The sequence below is a fragment of the Rhinolophus sinicus genome, linkage group LG06, assembly GCF_036562045.2.
Source record: "Rhinolophus sinicus isolate RSC01 linkage group LG06, ASM3656204v1, whole genome shotgun sequence".
Lineage (NCBI taxonomy): Eukaryota > Metazoa > Chordata > Mammalia > Chiroptera > Rhinolophidae > Rhinolophus > Rhinolophus sinicus.
This window is the reverse complement of record NC_133756.1, coordinates 116,793,696-116,821,041: the sequence shown is the minus strand read 5'-3', so window position 1 is coordinate 116,821,041 and position 27,346 is coordinate 116,793,696. Positions and strand designations below refer to the sequence as shown.

General features: G+C 37.9%; 1 protein-coding gene across 1 annotated transcript in view; it reads right to left on the bottom strand.

Annotated features, from left to right (window-relative positions):
• Nucleotides 1-23,083: 23,083 nt before the first annotated feature.
• PAK1 (p21 (RAC1) activated kinase 1) overlaps nt 23,084-27,346 on the bottom strand; it is a 68,029-nt gene continuing 63,766 nt past the window's right edge. The window contains 2 exon segments of the mRNA XM_074335722.1: nt 23,084-23,576; nt 26,704-26,841. Of these exon segments, the coding sequence (XP_074191823.1) occupies nt 23,490-23,576; nt 26,704-26,841 (225 nt within the window). The 3' untranslated portion in view covers nt 23,084-23,489.

Sequence of the window (27,346 nt, the reverse complement as noted above, 5' to 3'; positions counted from 1 at the left end):
GCAAATCTAGAGAACAGAGGTATCAGACACTGACTTCTAAATAACTATCCTTAAAATGTTTGGACTGGGATAAAATTAGAATTTCAGTAGATAACTATTAAAGAGAGGATCAATTAAGAATTTTAGAATGGAAAATGTAACAATAAATATTAACAATTCGGTGAATGAATTTAATAGCAGGTAAGACAAAGCCTAGAAGCATTTGTTAAACAAAAGGTAAAAAACAAAATCAAGACTGAAACAGAGACACATGGAAAATATATAAGAAAAATACAGAAGAAAGGCTAAGTCAGGGGATAAAGAGAGAAGGTCTAATATACATAAAATCGAAGTCTCAAAAATAGAGGCAATAGAAAATAGGGTAAAAGCAATATTTGAAAGATAATGGCTGAGAACTTTTCCAAAATGATTAAAATACTGTATTAGTCTGGGATCACTCAGAATTGGATTTATTGTAGAGATTAGACCTTACAATATTATAGAAGTTGCTAAAAAAGTTTATGTAAGGCTGTTACAACTGTTCTGATATTTGGCCTAAAGTTGCCAGAAATCAGACAGGCCAGCAGTTGGGGAAGAAAACTGAACACAATGTATGAGAGAACTGAAACCTATGAGGAGGAACTAGACCCACAGGGACAAACTAAAACACATGTGGACAGACTGGAACCCACGAGGACACACAGAAAGCATGGAACCTGAGCCGATCTATCACTGTGTGGAGAGTTTAGCTAAGCTACTCCATGGTATTGCTGCCTCGCATGCATGTTGTTTGGCTGAGCAGCCTCCAGGGACCTGAAAGTGACACTAGCCCCCTCAGGGAAGTGAATACCTTACACAGCAGCCCACAGAATCACAAGCAAATACAAGTTCCTGGAATGACTTGAGATCAAACGGTCTCCCCTGCGTCCCAGCACCCATGCTTTATGTACCCTAAATAAGGCCCCCGTGGGGCTTAACAAAACCCCCCTCTTCCAGTTGGAATTGACCAGTTGGGCCCTAGCCCAGGAACCCCAAAGCACTACACCCACGGACCATAATACATACACGTGCCCCACATCCTGCTTCTTTCTCTCTCTGCAATCTACCTTCACCTCCCAGTGTGGCCCCTCAAGGCGTGCCGTGTACTTCCTCCATGACCTATGACTAATAACCTTCTCTGTTTCAATTTCTCTTGTGGTCTGCTATTGCATCTCCACTTACCATTATTATTGCCTAGAATCATCATCCAGCACCCTGTGCTCCACTTCACACATGTTTACTTAACAAAGTTGTAGCACAGTGCCTCCACCCTTAATGATTAAGGTAACCTGCAAGGCAAACCTGGTGCCTTTCATCATTGAGCTGCATGTTTTTCTGGCCCAGGACATGAAGAAGCTGAAGACTATCTGGCAGGAGAATGTAGGCCCAGGCACTGCCCACGCCAACTAAGTGAACTACTAGATATTGACAGTGCCTGAAGGCTGCTGTAATGTCTGGGCCCACAACTGATCTTCAGAGTGCAAAAAATTAGCTTCTGATTCGCTTCCCACTTCCAAATGTTATGCAGATTCCTCCTGTGACTAATCCTAACCCAATCCTCAATATAATATAACCTCAATATAATATAATCAATCTTCACTATAACCTCAATAGAATAAAGGCCATATATGCGAAGCCCACAGCTAACATCTTACTCAACAGTGAAAGGTTGAAAGCTTTTCCTCTAAGATGAGGAAGAAGACCAGGGTACCCACTCTCACCAGTCCTATTCACGATAGTACTGGAAATCCTAACCGGAGCACTTAGGCAAGAAAAAGAAATAAAAGGCATCAGAATTGGAAAAGAAGAAGTAAAACTGTCTCTATTTGCAGGTTACATCATTTTATATATAGAAAATCCTAATGACTTCACAAAAAACTGTAGATCTAATTAATGAATTCAGTAAAATTACCGGATACAAAAATCAATATACAACAATCGGTAGCATTTTAATACTCATGGGGAGTGAAATACAGTATATATAGTAAAAAATGGGGGAATATAGTAAAAAATGTTGTAAAAACTATGCATGGTGTCAGATGGATACTAGAATTATCAGGGAATCACTTCATAAATTATATGAATCCCTAACCACTGCACTGTACACCTGAAACTAATATAAAATAATACTGAGTATTAACTATTATATACTGGAGATGCCAAAAAAATGTATACAAGTGGACACTTTGGTTAACGTTGCTCAAGCAGTAGTTCACCGTAATCAGAAGTGTCTGGGGGGTGGCCAGTTAGCTCAGTTGGTTAGAGCGCAGTGCTCTTAACAACAAGGTTGCCAGTTCGATCCCCACATGGGCCACTGTGAGCTGCGCCCTCCACAACTAGACTGAAACAACTACTTGACTTGGAGCTGATGAGTTCTGGAAAAACACACTTAAATAAATAAAAAAGTTTTTTTTTTTAAAAAGTGTCTCAACACTGATTGTAATCACTTTGAGCACTTCTTGTAATTACAGAAGTTTAACGTGATTTGTATTCATCTTTTGTTATCAGTATATTTGAGTATTGCAACTTTAATACAGTTTTCCTTTCTTAAAATGTGTATACATTTTTCTGGCACACTCTGTATAAAGAACTCATACAACTCAACAGTTAAAATATAGTTAAAATATAGGCAAAATCCAGTTAAAATATAGGCAGAGGATCTGAATAGACATTTTTCCAAAGAAGACATCCAAATGGCCAACAGCTAGATGAAAAGGTGCTTAATATAACTAATCATCAGAGAAATGCAATCAAAACCACATTTGTTAGGACAGCTAGTTACAAACAAACAAACAAACAAAAAACAAGAAGTAACAAGTGGTGAGAATGTGGAAAAAAACGAACCCTGTGCACTGTTGGTAGGATTGTAAATTGGTGCAGCCACTATGGAAAACAGTATGGAGGTTCCTCAAAAAATTAAAAATAGAACTACCATATGATCCAGCATTTCCACTTCTGGGTATTTATCTAAAGGAAACAAAAACACTAACTCAAAAAGATACATGCACCCTGATATTCACTGCAGCATTATTTACAGTGGAAACATCCTAGGGGTCCATCAGTGGATAGAAGAATAAAGAACATGTGGTATACACTCACACACAGACACAGATACACACACAGATACACACACAGACACACACACATACACACACACTGGAATATTATTCAGCCATAAAAAAGAAGAAAACTACTGCCATTTGCAACAACATGGATGGACTTTGAGGGCATTATGGTAAGTGAAATAGGACAGAATGAAAAAGACAAATACTGTATGATCTCACTTCTATGCAGAATCTAAGAAAAACAAACTCACGAAAACAAAACAAAAATTGGTGGTTGCAAGAGATAGAGGCTGGGTGATGTGCAAAATGGGTAAAGGTGGGGAAAGTAAGTACACGCTTCCAGTTATAAAGTAGGTAAGTCATGGGGATGTAAGCAGAGCACGGTGAAATAGTTATTAACATTATATTATGTATTTGAAAATTGCTAGAAGAGTAGATCTTAAAAGTTCTCATCACAAGAAAGAAATTGCAGCCATGTGAGATGATAGATGTTAACTAGATTTACTGTGGTTATCATTTCACAATATATATCAATATCAAATCATTATGCTGTACACCTGAAACTAACATAATGTTATATGTCAATTATATCTAAATGAATAGTTTTCTTATAACTGCGTGGGGGCGGGTATTTATAAATATGAAGAAATGAAACATTTTTGTATTTCAAGTACCATAGAATAATTTAGAGCTGATCCATAAATAACGATTACATTTTAACTGACGAGAAAACATACTAGAGATCTAACAAGTTAAATGGGCAAAGGAAGAAAATTAAAATGAAAGTAAATTAGTTAAATAAACTAGTTTTGAAACTTAATCAATGATGTAATTAAAACCTTAACAAATGCCATCTTGAAAATGAATTAAAACTATTCAAAATTAGAATAGATAATGCTGTCAGTGACAGCTTAAAACTCTCATATACCTTTGCTGTGAATGGAAATTGCTACAACGTTTTGAGAAAGTTCTTTGGCAATAGACATAATGAGTTTTATGAGGTTTTATTCTTTCTAATTCAGAATGCCACTTGTGGGACTCTAGTCTAAGAACATTAGTCAGAACAGAAGCATTTCTCTGCACTCTTATTATTTTACAAAAACAAGAAAATTAGGAACACTCATAAGGCCTAACAGTAAAAAGTGGCTGAGCAAGTGTACTATAGCATCTTCATGTCATGAAATATTTTGAAACTATTGTAAATGATGTTCATTAAGACTTTTAATAATTTACCAAAATGTTTGTAATTGTTTTAGCTGAAAAGGAAAAGCAAAATGACATATATGGTATGAACACAAAAATATAAAACCAAGCAGAGAAAAAAAGGCTGGGAAAGATGCCGACAAGTGACTGTGACTATGGAATAAGACTAAGAGAATTTTATATTTTCTAATTTTTTTTCAATTTTTACATTTAAAACAACCAATTTTTCTTCTGTAAAGAGAAAAATAAACTGTATTCCATAAAAAAAAAAAAAAAAACACAAAACCTCATACTCAAACATCCTATTCTTCCCAAAATGCAAATGGGTCAGATTTAAAACAATCAGGCCAGTGAAACTGGAAGAGCTGGGAGCAGTGCAGGAATAGGATTCTGGCCATGGACAAGTGCTGAGGAGGGACACCCATTTCTGGACCCAGAGTCGTAGAAAGCCGCTAAAGGACAGAAGAAGGAGGCAGGGGATGGGGGTGAGGCAGAGACATCGGGGTTTATGGGTAAGACCATGAAGACAGACTAGCACAGGCGTCAGCAACCAAGACAAAAAGAATGAGGAACAAGGTGCCAAGGAGTCACCTAAATAGAATGATTGGCACATTGGAAGAACAGAAGAAACTTCTCACAGATTTGGACTAAGTGTGAGAGCAAGCAAAGGTGGAAGGGAAGTATAATAGGTGGGGTGTCCAGCATCCTTTCCCCACCCAAGAGTCCAGTTTCTCAACCACCAGCTGTCAAAAGCCCAATTTTGTCCTCCTTCCCTCTTATGCCACCAGATCTTTCAACCTGAGGTAGGATCCAGGTGGCTCTCAGACCAAAAATCCCTTTCACAAATGAAAATATAAAGAGTGGAACTTACCAGTCAAAGCCAAAGTAGTCATTTGAGGTTTCTATCCACACGAACAGCAAAACCACAGACAAGCAAGATGAAATAACCAGAAATGGGTAAAATAATTGCTCTTTCTGGGAAGAGGAAGAAAAAAGTCTAATTGAGCTCCATGTATCCGTATTACCTCAGTAATATCTGTATATACTTGCCAGCGGTCTGCATAGCTACAGCACCGTGCATTACTCTCCCCAGGCTGGAGGGACCACTGCATTCCTTTTACCCCGACAGAATTTTGTATGAGCCTATTTATAACACTGAACTGCAACTATATGTTTACATGTTTGTGTCTATTGTGACAGTTTATTCTCTGAGGAAAAGGAACTTCTGTTACACATCTCTACATTGCCAATATCTAGCATAGTTCCTTAAATGCAGCTGGCTCCCAACGATAATCTGCTGAATTCATCCACCTCTCCAGCTACCAGTGTTTGTTGAATGACTCATTCATTAACTAATTCATTCATTGTTCATCAGTTCATTTAGTCCTTTATCTACCAACATGTGTGGCATGAGGGTAAATAGGTTAGGGAATAAACCTACTTTTGAGTAGCGACTTGGTGCCAGTACAACACTACGGACTACTTTCATTTGATTTACCTCTCAGTATAGCCATATAAGTATTGCTAACCTCATTTTGCAAAAGTAACTGACTCAGGTCACACAGACAAGAAGTGGCGGGGGTACTGTGAGCCCAAAGCCAGGATGGAGGGTATCATTGCAGAAGAGGTGTTCAAACTGGGCCTCGAAGGCAACCCCCTGCACACTGAAAACCATGTCACAAGCCAGCCATGCCAGAGGTTGCCAACCTCTCCCCAGGAACATTAGGTTTTGGTTGCTACCTGAGTTATAATCCTAACACTCCTCTATCGCATAAATAAGAAATCCGTCTCTTAGGGATACTGCCTTCACTCTGTTAAAAATGGATAGAATAATATCTGCCCTGCCTGAATCATGGGGTTACTGTGAGGAGTAAGAATAAAGAAATAAAGTGGAAAACATAGAAAGGCATTCCAATAAGATGAGTGACATTACAGGTATCAAGGCACTAAATTACCACTTCTGAGTGCAGGAGGATGACCAGTACAGGATTTGACTCAGGTCTTCTTCTCTACACAAAACTTGGGTGGAGTTTTAAAAATATGTATCAGCTGTCCTACCACTGATCAAATCCCTCAGCGTCCCATCATACTAGACTAGACTATCATCCAAACTGCTTTCGATGGCCCGTAAGGTCTCCCATGATCAACCCTGGCCCACTCCTGACCGACTCCATTTCTGAACTCCAGCCACACCACATTGCTCCTAGTATGTGGCCAACTTTGTTTCTACATCAAGAGCTTTGTCCTTCTTGGTTCTTTGGCCTGGAATACTTTTGTCCCCGTGTGCACATGACTGGCTCCACCTATGCATTTAGGAGACACCTCACATTACACTTGTTCAAAGAGGTCTTCTCTTAACCACTCTCCCATCCCAGTTTCTAACACATTTTTCTATTTATGACCTTCAAAGTCTTCACCATTATCTGAAATCATCTGTCTTCATTTATTATTACATAACTCATCCCACTAGTAAGATGCAGGAGAACCAGAGGCCTTAGTTGTACTAATCACTGTGGCACATAGTAAGTATTCAATAAATTGCTTTTGTTGAATAAACCCATTTCCTTATTTTGATTCTCAGTGTTGCCATTCATGCTCAAAATATTTAAAGGCTCCCCACTGTTTACAGGATAAAGTTCAAATACTTTAGTTTGACATGAAAATTATTCATAATTTAATTAAAATATTCTTTTCCAACCCCACCACTTGCTATTTTTCACCTTACATGTCACTAAATTCAACATTGGAGACTCATTTTTCCCTGAACACACCACTGTGCTTCTCTATCTCTGAACTTCTGACCACCGCATACCCTCTACCCAGAATCCCCTGCACCATCATTTCTGTATGTGGAAGATCGCTTCCACAAGTCAGTGACTCTGGGACAGTGGTAATATTAGCTAACACTTACTGAGTGCTAATTGTGAGCCGAGCCCTATTCTAAGTGTTTTCCACATATTACCGCTTCTATCTTCACAAGAAACCCTGTTTAAATCAGTTTACTCTTCTCTATCTTTACTACCACTGCTCTCATCCAGGCCAGCAACGTCTCTTCCCTTGAATGTTGCCACTACTTTCTCATTGAAGGCATAGATGTCTCCCTACGTTAGCTGTGTCACTTCCAGTGACTCCTCCACACCAATACCCTTTGACGCCTCCTCTAATACCATTTTCTGCTATCTCCTATTATTTACCTACATAATTCTTAACCACCTTTCCGCTTCTAAATAATTTTCAGCCTCTCCCTTGATATGTGGGTACATGCGTGTGTGAGCACACACGCATACACACATGCGCACACACACAATTATACCACTTCTCTCACTATATTGAGATAGTGTGTGTACTTGTCCATTCCTTCAGTAGACTTGAATTCCTCGAACGCAGGAACCATGCCTGAGGCACTTCTGTTATCAGAAGCCAAATATCTGGGCAGGAACGATACAGGGGGCAGAACACTCCTGCCTAATCCAGAGAAGCCTCCCATTTCTACCCCTTTCCTTGTGCTCCCATCTCAGGCAAAAAAAAAAAAAGAAAGGAAGAAAAACAATGTGATCCAATTGGTCAGAATCTCGGACCCTAGCTGGACCACGTTCACAAGTAAGTGCAAGTACATGATATGGCCATCATCTTCTCATTTCAGTATGCTCATCAGTCTCTTATATCATATAGCCCAGCAGAGGGTCCCAACATACAGCTTAGAGCAAGAAAGAGGCCCTCAACGCTGCTAGGCCACATGTCACCACTCAGCCTTATCAGAGTTCTTCATTAGGGAAAATCAGGCACTAGCCTGACCAATAAGAAAGGAGCACCTTTTTTCCCACTTGTTTTTTTCTCATAAGCATAGCTACCTTTGGGAAACTCACAATAAAGAGATAATGAAATATTCAGGCATTCCTGTAATCCCTAGCCACAAACATCTAATTGCACCTAAACCTCACTTTTTCTTCAAGGTTCATTGAATGAATAAAAGCAAGAGTGAGTGAATAAATGAATGATATAAAAGAAGCAGTAAGAAAAAGGAGAAGTAAAGAATAAAAGTGAAGGAAAATGAAGAAAACAGACACGTTTCGACAAGGTGAACTGTGGCTGTGGAATTGTGGCAAACCTTCCATGGGAGAAGCAGAGCCCTAGCTGCCCCATCCTGGAGACTCTAATGAGCCCTTATAGGAGTGGGGACCAGTCCATGTTCCCCACATCCCAAAGTGTGGTCCAGCTCCTCCCCATCTCTCTGTACCCAGGAGCAGCAGCAGGGTCCACATCTGGGTTTTCTCTCCTGCTTGGTTTTCCACTGGCAGCTGTATAAGCCAGTAATGTAGGTGACAAAGCACTGGTGGTTGAAGATGTGTACAATCCATGGTAAACACTTTTTCTGACTTCTCTTCTCGCGCTTGGCCTGACTCCTGTTGACCTTCCTAAACATGGTACAACCTTTTGCTGGAATAAAAAATAAAACAATCAGGATCCAGTAGCTCCTTTAAATGGTTCCTACCCCATCATTCTACTGACAATTACACACACAAAAAATGGGTTTTTTAAAAGTTTATAATCTAGGATAATGTACTAGATTTGGTGCAGAAGACTACAGCTTCAACCCAGCCTGTCCCACTAAGTTGTTGAATATTTCTTGCAGTCATTGCACCATTGAAGGTTTAGTTTTCTCACCTCTAAAATGGGACCATATTCTCTGTCCTAGCCAATGAATAGATGCTGAAAGCATCACATTAGGTCACACACACACACACACACAATGCGTCTTTTAAACTGTAATATGCTCTTGAAATAACTTGAGAACTTAGAGGCATGGATGACGTATATGAAAAACACAGTCCTTGACTAATAAGTGACTCACACACAGCTGCCTGCCGCTTCCCTTTCTCTCCCCTCCCATATGGAATCAGTGAGGGTTAGCCTCCATTAAGAATGAGGAAATATTCAAAATAGCTATGGCTGTAATAAGTTTATCGTTTCTTTTGTCAACAAAAAAGTAGTATGTGAGGGCGGCCGGTTGGTTCAGTGGTTAGAATGCAGTGCTTATCACACCAAGGTTGCTGGTTCGATTCCCACATGGGCCAGTGAGCTGCACCCTCCACAACTAGATTGAAAACAATGACTTGACATGGAGCTGATGGATCCTGAAAAAGCACACCATTCCCCAATAAATTAAAAAAAAAAAAAAGTCATATGTGGTATGTGCTTCACAGTGCCATGAAGAACCCAGATATCTTGCATCTTTCTGTCCCACTGCAGGATAAGTTTTCCTTCTCAGGGTCCAAAAGCTGTATCCATCATTCCAAATTCCAACCAGCAGGAAAAAGGAAGGAATGAAGAAGGGTGCTTGCTCCCCCTTATTTTAAGGGCATTTACAGAAGATGAACATGCCATTTCACTGACAGACTGGGGTTTTCTTACTAGTAAAAACAGGAAAAACAGATATTGAGGGACATCAAGTTGTCACTACTGCATTTTCTCAATGCAGTGATAGGACAATGTTGTTCACACACAAAGGATCTTTAAGAGAATGTGTACAATTGGTAGGAGAGAACAAACTAAAAACAAACAAACATGAATCATCTTAAAGGACCTTATCCCAGGGAACAGTCTCGGCTCCTGAAAACTTTCTGTTGTGCTCCACTCTGTCCTTTGTGAAAGGCTCTCTAGTGTTGCAGTGAAGAGTACATAGGTCCACTTCTGGTCAAAATGGAGTAACAGGAACTGGAATAACCCTCCCACCTTAAGTGACTAAAAAAACTGCAGAAAACATGAAACAGTTTTTGACAGTGGACAACAAGCAGTGAAGGATAGAAATCCTTGAGAGAAAGGAAACAAAGGAGGCGAGTATTATGAACGCCCCGTTTACAATCTGTTTTAAAGTTTCCAGGATGAAGCAGTGAGGCTGAGAAGGCAGGTGGAGCCTGGCAGTATCCCTGAATGGCGCAGACAGAAATGTGAATTCAGGAAGGTAAGAGTTTCCCATGTCCCCCTGACTCTCCAATTTAATACTAATCAGTACATAGCTGTGAAGAAATTATCTGAGCCTAGAGAAATAATCACACAAAAGACATTGATGAGACAATCTCCAGAGTGCACAAAAGGATGGAAATAGTTTGTGTTTCCATCAGAGCAGAAAAACCTTGTAATTCATGGGGCACTATGTGGCATACTCAGAGGGTATTGCCACAGTAGTGGGGAAAAAATTAGGCCTACATTCAACGTGGCTATGGTCTGGCCTAACGAAGCTTAAAGTCAGCTTCAAAAAAATCAAAATGTTTCCAGGTAACGACTGTGTTCTGGAACAAATTTCAATAATGTGTATTTTTTAAATACAGGAAGCAGCCAACAAAGCAAAATTCACAAAGCCTAGCATCCAATTAAAATTACCACGTAGTGAAGAGTTCACAATGGCAGTGTAGGAAGACCCTAAACTCACGTCCTCCCATGGACACACAAATTTACAGCTACATATGGAATGATTTTCCTCTGAAAAGGGCCTTGAGAACTAGATAAACAGCACCTCAACAAAAAAGTAAAAGAGATGTAGCAGGCAGGTATGAGAGGCAGAGACTCCATCTTGCCTAGGATGCCACCTCAAGTGTGGTGTACCCCAATTGGGAAGGGATCCCAAAATAATGGAACTTTCTTTGAAGGAGTGAAGACACTGTGCCCCCACATCAGGCACCCCAACCCCTGTAGAGACAAGCTCCCAATATGTCTGGTTTTGAAAATCAATAGGGATTAAGACCAGGGAAACCATAGAGCTGTATGAAATGGAAAATCCATTCTTAAAGTACTCACTCATAGACCCACTCACCCTGAGATACAGCATAAAAGCAACAGTTTGAAAAGTGCCTAGGTCCTTATGTGACAGAGACCAGCTTACTAATCTTAAAGTGGCTGCTAAAAACAAAGGAACCTTCACTGATTTTCTCCAGGATCAGAAACATTGGCAGGAGCTATTTTTGCAATCTCATTCTACTTGCTGGTAATGGAGCTGGCAGGTGCCATTTTTTATCCCATCCCTCTAGCCCGCTAGCTCTGGTGAATGTGCTCTGTGCCCCATCCACCCCACACAGCAATATCACAATTCAGATGGACAAGTGCCACAACCTTACCCCCCCCCCCAACAGCCATACCACAACCTGGCCAAGCAAGCCCTCACACCCAGCCCACCCTGCATAGCAGCCTTAGCACTGCCACAGCCAGTGGGAGCAAGCAATCTGCATGACAGACACCCTTGAGCACATTAGAGGGGTTCAACATTAGAATGGAAGAAGTAGAAGCAAGAATCAGTGAGCTGAAAGACAAAGCAATGGATCTCACCCAGATAGAGCAGCAAAATAAAACAAGAATTTTTAAAAGTGAGAACATGTGAAGGGACCTTAATAACATCAAGAATAATAATATTCATATTATAGGGGTTCCAGAAGAAGAGAGAGAGGAGGCCAAAAAAATTATTTGAAAAAATTATGGAAGAAAACAGACATCTAGGCTGAGTAAATCCAGACAGTTCCAAATAAGACGAACCCAAAGAGAACCACACCAAGACACTTTATGCTTAAAATGATAAAATTTAAGAATAAAGAGAGTATCTTAATGCAACTACAGAAAAAAACAATGTATTACATTCAAGGGCAACTCCATGAGGCTATCAGCAGATTTTTAGGTAAAAACTTTCCAGGTCAGAGGGAGTGGCATTACATATTCAAAGTTCTGAAAGGAAAAATATTACAACCAAGACTACTCTATCCAGCAAGATTATCATTTGGAATTGAAGAAGAGATCATTTCCCAGACAAGCAAAAGTTAAAGGCGTTCATCACTACTATACTAGCCGTATAAGAAATGTTAAGGGGACTTCTTTAAGTGGAAAAGAAAAGGCCATAACTATAAATAGGAAATATATGAAAAAAATGTCACTGGTAAAGGCAAATATATAGTAAAGGTAGTGGATCAATGACTTATAAAACTAGTATGAAGGTTAAAAAACAAAAGTAGTAAAATGAACTACATAGTAGTTAGTTAAGGGATACACAAAATAAAAAGATATAAATGATAATACCAAATATATGAAATGGTGGTGGGGGTGGTGGTGGTAAAAATGTAGTGCTTGTAGAATGCATTCAAACTTAAATGAACCTCAAATTAAAATGGATACCAATAACTACTTTAAATATAAATGAGCTACATGCTGCAATCAAAAGACATAAGGTGGTGAATGGATAAAAAACAAGACCCATCTATATGCTGCATATAAAAGACCCACTTCAGATCTAATGATGCACAGAGAATGAAAGTGAAGGGATGGAAAAAGATATTCTATGCAAATGGAAACAAAAAGCTATAGCAATACTTATATCAGACAAAATAGATTTTAAAACAGATACTGTCACAAAAGAAAAAAAAGGCATCACATAATGATAAAGAAGCCAATCTAAAGGGAGGATATAACATTTGTAAATATGAACTCAACATAGGAATACTTAAATATTAACAAATATAAAGAGATATACTGACAGCAATACAATAATAGTAGGGGACTTTAATACCCCACTTATATCAATGGATAGATCATTCAGACGGAAAATCAATAAGGAACCATCGGCCTTAAAAGATTCATTAGAACAGATGTACTTAATAGATATATACAGAACATTCCATCCCAAAACAGCAGAATACACATACTTTTCAAGTGCACATGAAACATTCTCCAGGATAGATCACATGCTAGGCCACAAAACAAGTCTCAATAAATTTAAGAAGACTGAAATCATATCAAGCATCTTTTTTGACCACAATGGTATGAAACTAGAATCAATCACAAGAAGAAAACTGGAAAATAAAACCCGCAAACACATGGAGACTAAACAAGGTGCTATTAAACAACTAATGGATACACAAAGAAATGAAAGAGGAAATAAAAAAAAATACCTGAGACAAATAAAAATGGAAACACAATGTTCCAAAATCTATGGGACACAGCAAAAGCAGCCCTAAGAGGGAAGTTCACAGCAATACCGGCCCACCTCAAGAAACAAGAAAAATCTCAAATAAACAATCTAATTTCACATCAAAAGAAACTAGAAAAATAAAAATAAATAAAGCCCGAAGTTACTAGAAAGAAAGAAATAATAAAGATCAGAGTGGAAATAAATGGCATAAAGATTAAAAAACCACGTTAGAAAAGATCAATGAAACTAAGAGCTAGTTCTTTGAAAAAATAAACAAAATTAATAAACTCCTAGCCAGACTCATCAAGAATAAAATAGAGAGGGCCCAAATAAATAAATCAGAAATGAAAGAAAAGTTACAACCAACACCAAAATAATACAAAGAATCACTAGAGACTACTATTACCAATAAACCAACACATTGGACAGGAGAAATGGATAAATTCCTAGAAATATATAATCTTTCAATATTAAACATGAAGAAACAAAAAACCTGAATAGACTGGTTACTATCAATGAAATTGAACCAGTAGTCAAAAAACTCCCCAAAAAACAAAAGTCCAGGACCACAGGTGAATCCTATCAAATATTTAAAGAGTTAATATCTATCCTTCTCAAATTATTCCAAAAAAAACTGTAGGACAAAGAACACATCCAAACTCATTTTACAAGGCTAGCATTACCCTGATACCACAACCAAACAAAGATACTACAAAAAAAGAAAATTACAGGCCAATGTCCCTGATGAACATAGATGTAAAATCCTCAACATAATATTAGCAAATTGAATTCAAGAATACATTAAAAGGATCATGTACGCATGCATGATCAAGTGTAATTTATTCCAGGGATGCAAGGATGCTTTAACATCCACAAATTAATCAATGTGATACACCACACTAACAAAACAAAAGATAAACAAAATTCAATATCCATTTATGATAAAACCTCTCAACAAAGTAGGCATACAGGAACTTAGCTCAAAATAATAACGGCCATATACAAAAACCCCACAGCTAATATACTCAATGGTGAAAAGCTGAGAGCTTTTCCTCTAAGATCAGGAACAAGACAAGAATGGCCCCCTCCTCACTTTTTTTTCACTCTCATCACTTTTTTTTAACACCATATGGAAAGACCTAGCCAAAGCAATTAGGCAAGAAAAAACAAATTAAAAAAACACATCTAAATCACAAAGGGAGAAGTGAAACTGTCCCTGTTTGCAGATGACATATATAGAAAACCATAAAAACTCCATCAAAAAAACTGTTAGAATAAATGAATTCAGTAAAGTTACAGGATACAAAATTAATATACAGAAATTGGTTGTATTGCTTTACACTGATGATAAACTATCAGAAGGAGAAATTAAGGAAACAATTCCATTTACAACTGAATAAAAAAGAATTAATACTTAGGAATGAATTTAACCAATGAGGCGAAAGACCCATACACTGAAAACTATGACATTGATGAAAGAAATTGAAAATGACACAAAAAATGGAAAGATATACCATGTTCATGGATTGGAAGAACTAATATTATTTAAATGTCCATACTACCCAAAGCAATCTACAGATTCAGTGCAATCCCTATCAAAATTCCAATGGCATTTTTCACAGAACTAGAATAAACCTAAAATTTGTATGGAACCACAAATGACCCCAAATAACCAAAGTAATGTTGAGAAAGAAGAACAACATTGGAAATATCACATTTCTGATTTCAAAACAGAATACAATGCTAGACTAATCAAAATAGTATTTGCATGAAAACAGACATATAGCTATCAGTGAAACAGAAGAGAGAGCCCAGAAATAAATCCACACTTATATCATGAGTTAATCTACTACAAAGAAGGCAATATTATATATTAGGGAAAGACAGTCTCTTTAATAAATGATGTTGGGAAAACTGGACTACATGCAAAAAAATGAAACTGGACCACCATCTTATACCATATACAAAAATAAACCCAACATGGATTAAAGGCTTAAAGGTAAGACCCAAAGACATAAATTTTCCTAAAAGAAAGCACAGGCAGTAAACTCTTTGACATCAATCTTAGCAATATTTCTTTGGACCACTCTCCTCAGTTAAGGGCAACAAAAGAAAAAACAAACAAATGGGACTACATCAAACAAAAAAGATTTTGCACAGCACGAAAAAAAAGCAAAAAGGCAACCTACTAAATTGGAAAAGGTATTTGCAAATGATAGATCTGATAAGGGGATGATATCCAAAACACATAAAGAACTCATACAACTCAATATCAAAAAACAAACAATATGATTAAAAATTGGACAGAGGACCTCAAAAGACATTTTTCCAAAGAACAAATACAGATGGCCAAGAGGCATATGAAAAGACCCTCAATATCACTAATAATCAGGAAATACAAATCAAAACCACAATGAGATATCACTTCATTTCTGTCAGAATGGCTATTACCAAAAGACAAAAAATAACAAACCTTGACGAGGATGTAGAGAAAAGGAAACCCTCGTCCACTGTTGGTGGGAATGTAAACTGGTTCAACTATTATGGAAGATTTCTCAAAAACATTAAAATAGAACTACCATATGCTCCAGCAATTCCACTTCTGGGTATTTATCCAAAGACAATGAAAACACTAATTCAAAAAAATATATACACCCCTATATTGACTGCAGCATTATTTATAATCGCCAAGATATGAAAGCAACCTAAGTGTTCACTGATAGTTCAATGGATAAAGGAGATATGGTATATATACATAATGGAATATTACTCATCCATAAAAACAACGCAATATATCTTTAAAGAACTGGAACAAAACAAAACAAAACATGCTAACCTAGAGTTCAACACTCAGCAAAAACATTAAAAAAAAAATAAAGGGCAAATAAAGACCTTTTCAGATATTCAAAACTGGAAGAATTAATCACCAGGTGACTTATATTACAAGAAATATTAAAGAAAGCCATTCAGTATGAAGAAAAAAATTACTAAATGGGACTGGCATCTACATAAAGGAATGAGGCACACTAGAAATATTAAATATATGTATATTTATATTTAATATATAAATAAATAAATATAAATAAAAATATAAAATAATGATTTTCTTATTTATAAAATCACTTTAGGAGATAATTAAAGCAAAAACAATAACAATGAATAGTGCAGCTTATAACAATTGTAGATGTAAAACGTATGACAATAGTTCAAAGGCCAAGAGCAGGAAAATGAATGTGTACTGTTGTACAGTTCCCATGCTCTATGTAAACTGGTATTAAATTACTAGAAGGTAGACTCTGATAAGTTAAACATGTATATACTATGAACTGCAAAGTAACTTCTGGGGAAAGATCTATGTATATAATAAGCCAACAAGAGATAAAATAAAATCGTAAATATTACTCAATCCAAAAGAAAAGAAGTGAAAAAGGAACACAGAACAGAACATAAAGAGAGCAAGTAGTAAATACCAGACTTACACCTAAATGTATCAGTAATCCCTTTCAACGTAAATGGACTAAGTGTTCCCTTAAAAAAAAAAAAAAAACTTGTCTAACTGGATTAAAAAGACAAAACCCCAACCACGTTCTCTTACAAGAGGCTGCGATATTAAGATAGAAACTAAAAGAATGAAAAAGAGATATACCTTGCCTATGTCATGTATCAGTGTTGCATTACCAGGATAATGCCATGTACCAAGCAAAGACAAAACCACAGTCACATATAACAATAAGCGTTTACTGTTCACATAGCTGAGCTAAATAGTAATCTGTTCTGCTGAGTTAGACTGGACTCAGCTAGTATGACTGGGGTGACATGACTGCTCCATGTGTCACTCCACTAGACTAGCCTGAGTATATTCTCATGGAGATGGAAGTTGTCCAAGAAAGCAAGTTCCCATGTACAAGCCCATTTCAAGTCTCTGTTTCAAGGGCTGTCTTAAAGTCAAAGTCAAAAGCAGAGCAGATTGCTTTGTACACCTGAAACTAATTTTTTTTAAAAAGCAGAGCAGATCAATTCATGGTAAGAGGACACTGTAAAGTTACATGACAAAGGATGTGAACACAAAAGGGGTAACTAAAGGAAGAGTGAGAATAGGAGCCATACCTCACTACATTACCAGCAAATCAGAAAAACCTTGAGGTAAAAGCATTAGTAGAGACTAAGAAGGACATTCCAAAATGATGAAAAATAATTAAAAATTTTTTTTTCCAATTTATAGGCACCCAATCACAGCTTCTATGAGAGATAAAGACAAATCCACAATCATAGTGTGAGGTTTAGCACACCTGTCTCATAAAAGATATAATAAGCAGACAAAAAAGTCTGTAAGGTTATATAAGATTTTAACAGCTAACAAACTAGTCTAACATTTATAAAACACTGTACTCAATAACTGCAAAATGTACATTCTTTTTAAGTAGAAATGGAATATTTATCAAAAATGATCATGTATTGAGCCATACAACAGGTTTTATAAACTTCTAAGAAATAAAATCTTGAGACTATATTTTCTACTACATTGCAATTACACCAGAAATCCATAAGAAGAAAACAATAACTAGAAAATTCCATGTTTGGAAATTAAACACCATATTTTAAATGTTTTTTGTATTTTTCTATTAGTTTACATTCAATATTATATTAGTTTCGGGTGTACAGCTCAGTGGTTAGACATTTATATAACTTATGAAGTAATCCCCCTGATAAGTCTAGTACCCACCTGGCACTATACATAGTTATTACAATATTATTGACTATATTCGCTAAACTGTACTTTACCACCCTGTGACTGTTCTGTAACTACCAATTTGTACTTCTTAATCCCTTCACCTTTCTCACACAGCTCCCCCTGCCAAGCCCCTACCATCTGGCAATCATCAGTTTGTCCTCTGTATCTATGAGTATCTTTGTTTTATTTTGTTCTTTAGATTCCACATGCAAGTCAAATCACAAGTATTTGTCTTTATCTGACTTATTTCACTTAGCATACTATTCTAGGTCCATCCATGGCGTGGCAAATAGTAACATTTCTTTCTTTTTAATGGCCAAGTAATATTCCATTGTGTCAAGCAGGGTCTCTGGTCCAACTCCCCACATAAGAACGCAGGATATGGCAAGACCAAAAAGGAACACCCACGGAGCCATCGATGGGGGGTTCATACCACTATAGTCTCACTGGCAGCTGGGTTGGAGATACAGGAAGCAGGCTCCACACAATGTGCAATCCTCCATCCACTTCTCTGCCAACCAATCCACCAACGTAGTCACTGGCAGTTATATTAGTGGCTAATGGCTAACCGGTAACAGCTGATGGTCAACCAGCCACAGCTGATGGCCATCTACTACCCAAGCCAGCACCTTTCCACGTGAGTCTGAGAGCCTGGAAACTGCTCTCTGGGACTCTGTCCCCATATGTTGTATATCTTATACCATATCATCTTTATACAATTGTCTATAGATAGGCAGTTAGGTTAGTTCGTATCTTAGCTATTGTAAATGCAGCAGCAATGCACATAGGAAGACACATATCTTTTTGAATTAGTATTTTGGATTTCTTCAGATAAATACACAGAAGACAGATTGCTGGGTCATATGGTAGTTCCTATTTTTAAATTTTTGAAGAACCTCCATACTCAAACACCGTATTTTTCAAAATCCTTAGGTCAGCTTCTGGGTCATCGCCAGCTGCGACCTCCATGTGTGTCTAGGAGCCACATCCACCTTGTTCCCCGCCCTCTTCCCCCGTGTGACTGAAACACTGTGGTTTAATCTGGATCGACCCTGCAGGAAGAGACGGAGCTGGAGCCATCAGGCCTGGCTCCAGGGCATTGCAGAGAAAGACAAAGACCTGGTACCTACTGACAAGCCAGTCTCAAAACACTATGATGAGGAGGAAGAGGAAGATAAAGATGATGAGAAGGATAGTGAAGCGGACTCAGAAGATAATAAGGACGTGCGGGAGATGGATGCGATGAATGACTACAATGAGCCACCTGATGACAGGTTGACGATGGAAGGTAGGGAACAAGTGTCCTTTTTATTAAATGTAATGAATCTCATTTGAAGTGGAAAGTCATTGAAATTAATATTCTTGCTTTTAATACATCCATACTGGAGAAATATTTAACTACTAGTCTGAATGAGATACTAAATACTAATATTAGGGCTTAATCCCACAGCTACTTGGCAGGAAAAGAGGCCCAGGCTTTGGAACAGAGTATCCTCAAGCAGCCTCAAATAGATACAAGTTTTTATCAATGTTTGATTGACCTTTGAGTCTATGACCAGAAACCAGTTAATGGCTAAGATGCTTAAGTACAACTTTGACTCCTAGTTATTGATTTTTCTATAAAACCTCCGTTGTAGTGCCAGTAAGAGTCAGAGTGGGCATTGAGTCTCTTGACAAACCAGGTTATTTTAAGCATTATAAAACAGGACAACATTGGCTATATTCAGGCACTGTGATAAACACTTTTCATACATTATTTTATTTCCTTAGAAACTTAGAGGTAAATACTATTACTATACTCATTTTACAGATGTAGAAACAGGCTCAGAAAGATTAAGTAGTTTCTCCGAGGTCATACATACCTGTGGCAGAGCCAAGAATTAAACACGCCTATTTAGCTCCAACTATACTATACTGCTTTTTGTCCTCTAGACCTCTGCTGTCCATTAAGGTAGTTACTAGCCACATGTGGCTATGTAAATTTAAATGAATAATAAAATACAAAAGTCAGTTCCTCAGCTAGTACTAACCACATTCAAGTCCTTAACAGCCACAGGTGACTAGTGGCTGCCATACTGGACAGTGCTGGTATAGAATCCATTATTGCACAAAGTTCATTGGACAGGGCCGATCTAGACTCACAAGTAACTGCCATGCCTTCTCTCTTTTCTGATAATGCAAATTACATAAATTACCTTGTTACTTTGACTTCCAGGAAGTTCAATTCCAAATTTTATGCTCAGGTATTGCAGTAATTTAGCCTCTATGGTCAACACCCTGGTGCTCATCTTTTCCTTCGTGCTGATTTCCTACCTGTGCTTATTTATTATTATAATTGAAAATGTTCTTGTTGCAGGTTTTCTTAAATCATTTGTGGGAAAGAGTGGGATATAAATATAAATAAAACTCAGGACACATGATCTGATTTTTGTGTAACCTCCATTGTGGACTCCTTAGCCAACTACATGCTATCTACAGAAACTCACTTCAAATATAACAATATAGGCAGGATGAAAGTAAATGGATTAATTAAAACATTAATTAAAGGAAAGCAGAAGAGGCTACATTGATATCAGGTAAATTAGATTTCAGAGCAAAGATAATTACTAAAGAGAAGGACATTATTTAATGATGAAAAGGTCAATCCACCAAGAAGATATAGCAATAATAGGTGCAGCAGACAAGAGAATTGCAAAATAGGTGAATAAAAAAGTGATAGAACTGAAAGGAGAAATAGACAAATCCACAATAATCGTTATGTCTTCAACATCCATCTTTCAACAATTGATAGAACGATTAGATTGAAAATCAGTAAATATTTAGAAGAATTTAACATTCAACTAACAGGATCTAATTGATATTTTAGAACATTCGACCCAACAACATCAGCATATTTCAAGTGCTTATGGAATGTATACCAAGATAGACTATATTCTGTGTCTTAAAACAAACTCCAAGTTTTAAAAGATTTAAATCATATAGAGCGTTCTCTAATACACTGGATTCAAACTAGAAATCATAACAGAAAGATAATGTGAGAATCTAATAATTTGGAAACTAAACAATACACTCCAAAATAATCTATGAGTCAAAGCGCAAGTCTCAAGGTAAATTTAAAAAATACATTAACTGGGGGGCGGCCAGATGGCTCAGTTGGTTAGAGCATGAGCTGTCAACAACAAGGTTGCCAGTTCAGTTCCCACATGGGATTGTGGGCTTTGCTCCCTGCAACTAAAGATTGAAAATGGCGAGTGGACTTGGAGCTGAGCTGTGCCCTCCACAACTGGATTGAAGGACAACTACTCGGAGCTGATGGGCCCTGGAGAAACACACTGTCCCCCAATATTCCCCAATAAAATTTATATAAAAAAATACGTAAAACTGAATGAAAGTGAAAATACAATACGTAAAATTTGTGGGACACACCTAAAGTTGTGCTGAGAGGCAAATTTATAGCACTAAACTGCATAAATTAGAAAATAGGAAGTCTTAAATCAATAATCTAAATTCCCACCCCAAGAACCTAGAAAAAGAGCAAAATAAACGCAAAGCCAGCAGAAAAAAATGAATTTATAATAAGGAGGGGATGGGGGCAGAAGGGAAGTGGGTGTGGCTATAAAAGGGCAACATGTGGGATCCTTGGTGATGGAAATGTTCTGCGTCTTCACTGTAGCAATGTCGATATTCTGGTTGTGATATTGTATTATAGTTTTCCAAGAAGTTATAGTTGGAGGAAACTGAGTAAAGAGCATGTGGGATTTCTCTGTATTATTTCTTACATTGCATGTGACTCTATAATTATTTCAAAATAGAAGTTCAATTTAAAAAAGACAAGCAACAAAATAAGAGATTTTACAACATAAAATGAGAAAATACTTATCCAAAGAATTTCAACAAGGAAAATATTAAAATGAGGAAAAGATTTGAAAAGATGTCACAAGAGAATAAAAGCACAATGAAATACTACAACACACACCAAACTGGTCACAGTGAAATAGTCTGTCAATATCAAATGTTAGCAAGGATTGACTGAACAACATAAGGTTGAGCAATATGTATGAACTTCCACACTAGTGGGAGATGTAAATTGGTATAAGCCTTTTGGAAAACTCTTAGGCATTATTTTAAAAAGTTGACTATATGTATGTCCTATGGTCCAATAGTTCCACACCTAGGATATCTCCTAGGTAAATCTGTGCTAGCAGCATTGCTTTTCATAGCCCCAAATAGCAAATAACCCAAATGCTAATCAACAGAAGAATGAATAAAGAGCATCAGCATATTCATACTATTGAATAACACGGAGCAAAGGAAAATGACCAGACAGTAGACATACCAGACCTGTAGAATAGCATTTATTGGGGGAAATGAATGAATATAGGGGCAATACCAGATCTTGACACCCCATGTTGCTTATTCCATTTGGAATCAGCACACAGGAGTGAGAGGGCCCCTGGTCCTTGTATGAATGTAACTGAACAGTGTCTCCTAATCAACTCCCTCCCTGTTCACTGCCAATGAGGAAGGTTGTTTCTTCATAAAGAAGTCTGAAAACCATAGAGTGGCTGGCCTGACAAAGGCTATGATCCAATACCGGCATGACACGGCAGAACCATGGCTTCTAGCCTTGTTCCATCATTTCAGCATCATACACCAGTTAGGAGTGAAAGGCTCTCTCCTGACCATACCAGGGGCAAAAGGCCAGACTTGATATGGCAGACAAGTGGCCTGACTAGCATTCTAGTAAAATTGATTTCCTTAAGCCTGTGGCTAGTTTCCATGGAACTTGAAGGCCAACTCCTTTTCTGGGAGGCCAGCCTACAGAGAATCTTGGGCAAGTTAACCCTTATTTCTCAACCACTGTAGTTCTCCACCTCCAGTGTGGTCTCTATGCATCATACCTGATTCCATCAGTAATATGTACCATTTCAACCTATAGGGAACTCTGGAGAATGGTCAATACAGCGACTAGGGCAGTGGTTCTTAAACTTGAGCTGTATCAGAATCACCAGGACTTATCTGCAGATTGAAGGTCCACGGAGAGACCTGAGAATTTGCATTTCTGAAGACTGCTCGGGTAATGTTAATGCTGCCACATGTCAAAGGAACCACACTTTGCAATCATTAAAGAAACCTCAATTGATTACAAATTGATAATGTTATAGAGCCCAAAATTTATATATCCAAGAACTGATTGGTCAGATGGTGAGGGAGGTGGTGTGTGGAAAAGAAGTAAGAGTCCAAGGGTTTATTCATATGTCCTTGATCATAAACCACCCTCATATCCACAGATTGGGAGGAAATTCCAAATTCCTTATTTAGAAACGGCCATCATTTGATTAGTCAGTTGCAGTTGTCTCCAATGCTGGACACATGGTTTTCAAGGAGCAAAGTCTCGAGAGTGCTAGACCAGGAAATGGGAGAAAGCAAGGCAAGGAAGAGAGGGTATCAGGAGTTGGAATTTCTGAAATGAGCTTTAATTTCATAGAAGGCTTGGCACGATGATGCTGGAGTGTGCGTGGTTTTAGTGATTGTTCTTGGCTGCCTCCTTTGCTGCAGCAATCAGTGGAGTGAGGCTGGAGAGGGGCTTGGCAATCTTCAGGAACTGATGCTAGAAAGGAAAACAAGAGCAAAAGACACATGACTATTTACCATTCTTCCTCAGTACCATCACAAGATGTTAAGGGCATCCATGTTTTATTAAGATGCTACCTAGAGAGCTCATATCAGCCCCAAATTGAAGGACATCTTTAAAAGATAATAAACCATTATGGAAAACTATTTGGCAGCATCTGCCTACAGCTAAACACACCTGTGTCCTATGTCCCCGCAATTCCACTCCTAGGTATACTTCCAAGAGAAAGGAGTTTGTGTACCCACCAAAAGACATACACCAGAATGTTCATAGCAGTTTTCTTATAATAGTCATAACTGAAAAGAACCCAAATGTCCAAGAGAAGGGAAGAATGCATAATGTTATATTCATATAATACTATACAGAAAATTACACAGCAATAAAAAAATTATAGTTGATACACTGACAATAGGATGAATCTCACAAACATTATGTTGAGTGAAAAGAAGCCACATACAAGAGCGTTCAGATTGTATGATTCCATTTTACATTTGGTAAGACTAACCTATGGTGACAATCAGAATAACAGTTACCTCTAGAGGAAGACATTGACTAATCATGACCCAACGGTACGCATTTCAGGAGTACTAATCTTACAATTTGCTGTGCTATCCTTGAATCCAGTAAGGCTAATTAATCCAGTGATGATTAATTGCTTTCACTGAGCTGTACTTTGAGCCACACCCACCACTATTAAAGAAGATCAGTTTGGAGAAAACACCATACAGAAACTACATGTGCATTTTCAGTAAACCTGTGGAAAACAATTCTTTATGTAACTCAGAGCCTCTTAACTACAATTGATCTTACATTTAGTAGTGAAAAAATTTTGTGTATTGAGGATGTGGGATGTTTCTTCCATTTGATATACAGGGACTATTATATTTCCTTTTCTGTCCTGGCTACTAGGAAACTCAGGACCAAATTTTATATTAAACAAAACTATTTAACTCAAATGATTTGCATATTTGATTATTTTTCCATTCTTATAAGTCCCTTTTTAATTATATTGTATGTGTGTATAGACACACATATATATAGATACATATACACATGTTCTTTGCTAGAAGTTGCTTCAACTTCTTTTTGGACAGAGATAGGACATAAATAGATACTGAGAACAAGAAGTTACCATTACTATGAGAGGAATAAAAGATTTTGGCTCAATCATGAAGATATGAATTCCAACATAACATCCTATGTATTTCTGTCCATGTATGTGTTTGCATAGGAGAAACAGATGTGAAGCTTTCATTATTTAAGATTCCAAAAATCATGGTTTTGAATATTTATAATATACAGTAACAAGTTAAAGAGCCAATGTCATTAGATACGTGTTTCTGCTATTCTCCTCGAAGATGAGAAAGCAGCATAATCAAATAAATACCCAACTGGGAGCCTCAGTTTTCCTTCTCTGTATAATGAACAAAGTAGACTACATAAGCCCTAAGGACCTTCCAGTCTAACAAAGTAGACTACATAAGCCCTAAGGACCTTCCTAAGTACCTGACATATCACTCTGAGCCAAAATAGCAGTGGCCAAGAGCACACAAACTTGAGAGCCAAAGAAACAGGTTGAAATCCTGCATCCACTGTTTATCAGCTATGGATTCATAGAAAAGTTACTGAACACCTGACACCTCAGTTTCCTCATGCGTAAAAATGGGAATAACAGAAGCTATAACTCACAGGGTTGTTACAAAGAATAGATGAAAATAAATAAAGTCTTAGTGCCTAGAGTGTGGTAAAGAATCAGTGCAATGCATTTATTATTATATCAGGAAGAAAACTTTAAAGGGCACTAATCTTTCAATGACTATAATTTGGTACCTAATTAACAACAATATCTTCACCGATCACAGGCTTAGCATAGTATTTGCACATTTCCAAATGCCTAGGGTTTCCAGAACAAACCTCATATGAAAGGCAAAAGGATCCTATTATAAGGGGTTTTTAGTCCCGAAGGATTCTAGAGACTAAAGGATTACACTGGGCAGAACCCAGATCTCATATCTAACACACGAGTGCTCTGTAACCAGTAACCCCAATCATAAAGAAATGCTAAATATGTTCCAGAGGGTAATATTTCAATGACGCAATTTCATTCAATTCAACAAATATTTTCTAAATACAATTCTGAATTAGGTCCTAGGGATAAGAGGAGACCCAGAGATTAATAAGATAGAGGTTATAATCTAGTGGGAAAGACAGAGATGTTTACAACTAACTTTAATGCAGGGCAGTGTGGTTATGTCCTGCTCTGCCCTGCCCTGCCCTGCCCTGCTCAGTTGCTCTTGGTCCTCATAATAAAAAGGTAACTGACTACGCATGCCTACAGATTAATCACTATCAAAAGTTTCATGTGCTACTTAACAAATCACCATAGGCAATGTAGTAAAATAATACTAGTAATAAGAAATTGTACCTGACATATAAATGTTAAATACTAATGTGGTCTGCTAAAGGTAGCTTTTGCAACCATATGAAATAACTGTGCTATATATTCAGGATTAAGCAGGTGATAGTATAAAAGACTTGGCAACCCCCCAACTTAAGGCTTCCCCAAGCCTGGGAGAAATCACTGCCACCATCTGAGAGGGTTTCCAGTGGAAAAACTGGGAAGACTTGAAAAGCTGCACTCACTACTAACTGTGCCCTAAACTTATGTCCTCTGATATCCTTGACTGAAAATGTATCTTTTGAGCTTATCTCCCCATAAACTGTGACGTGTGTAATATTCGCATGTCAGAGAGCTTCTCCTCCCCAAGACATAAACTCTGCTAGACTACATCAGACAGAACAAAAGAAGGGCTAACGAAGGATACAGGCAAAGTTCAACTGGAGCTCAGCAAGATTTTCAAGCTGAGACTAGGAGAATGTGTGATGAGTTTAACAGGCTGCGGAAGAGGCTAAGGGAGGAACATGAGCAAAGGCCCAGGATGAAGAAGGTTAGGGACCTAGGTCTACAGGCTGAGTGTAGAAAGTGGTAGGAGAGAAGCCTAGTTCTATAATAACCAGTACCTCACAGACAGAAATGAAGCAAAAAAGGCTTGGTTTAGCGATCCCATGAATCAGGCGCTTTCCTGCACAGAGGGGCAGTTACCTGCAGCAGCTCTTTAGCGGAACCCCTCTTCTCCACATCCATCTCAAGACAGCGGTTCAGAAAATCTCGGAAGATAGCTGACAGCTTCTCTGGATTCTGAAGTTCCGGGGTCCCATTGGTGGCAATGAGGTACAAGGCCTGGCAACACAAACGGAGAATCACCTTAGTTTCCAATTGAAGTTCTCTCTTGGTCCCAGACATGCCCTCTAGAAATACGGCCAGCGGCTTTCCTCCTCTAGCACACAAAGAGGCATCTCTGCTATACTGGAAAGAATATGACCTAAGGATCGGGTTTAACATTCTTCCGGAATGGATTACGTTAAAAAACCGAGGTACCACTGTAATACGAACCTTTTCAGCATTCAGCACTTTAATTCACTAAGTGCTTACAAAACACGACCTCACTTAATGACCACAATAACTGTGGGTAATAGGAATGACAGGAGGTGTCATCGCCATTTCACAAAGTCCAGACACATAAAGAGATGGTATGCCTGGGATCAAGCTACTCATATAAGCTCATGTGCTCTGACTCAAACCCCAGTCTTATTTCCATCACACCCTACTCATCTTCATTTTCAAGGCAATTCTAAATGAAGGTGGGGAAGATGAATGGTGTGTAGATTCAGAGGCAAAACTGGGA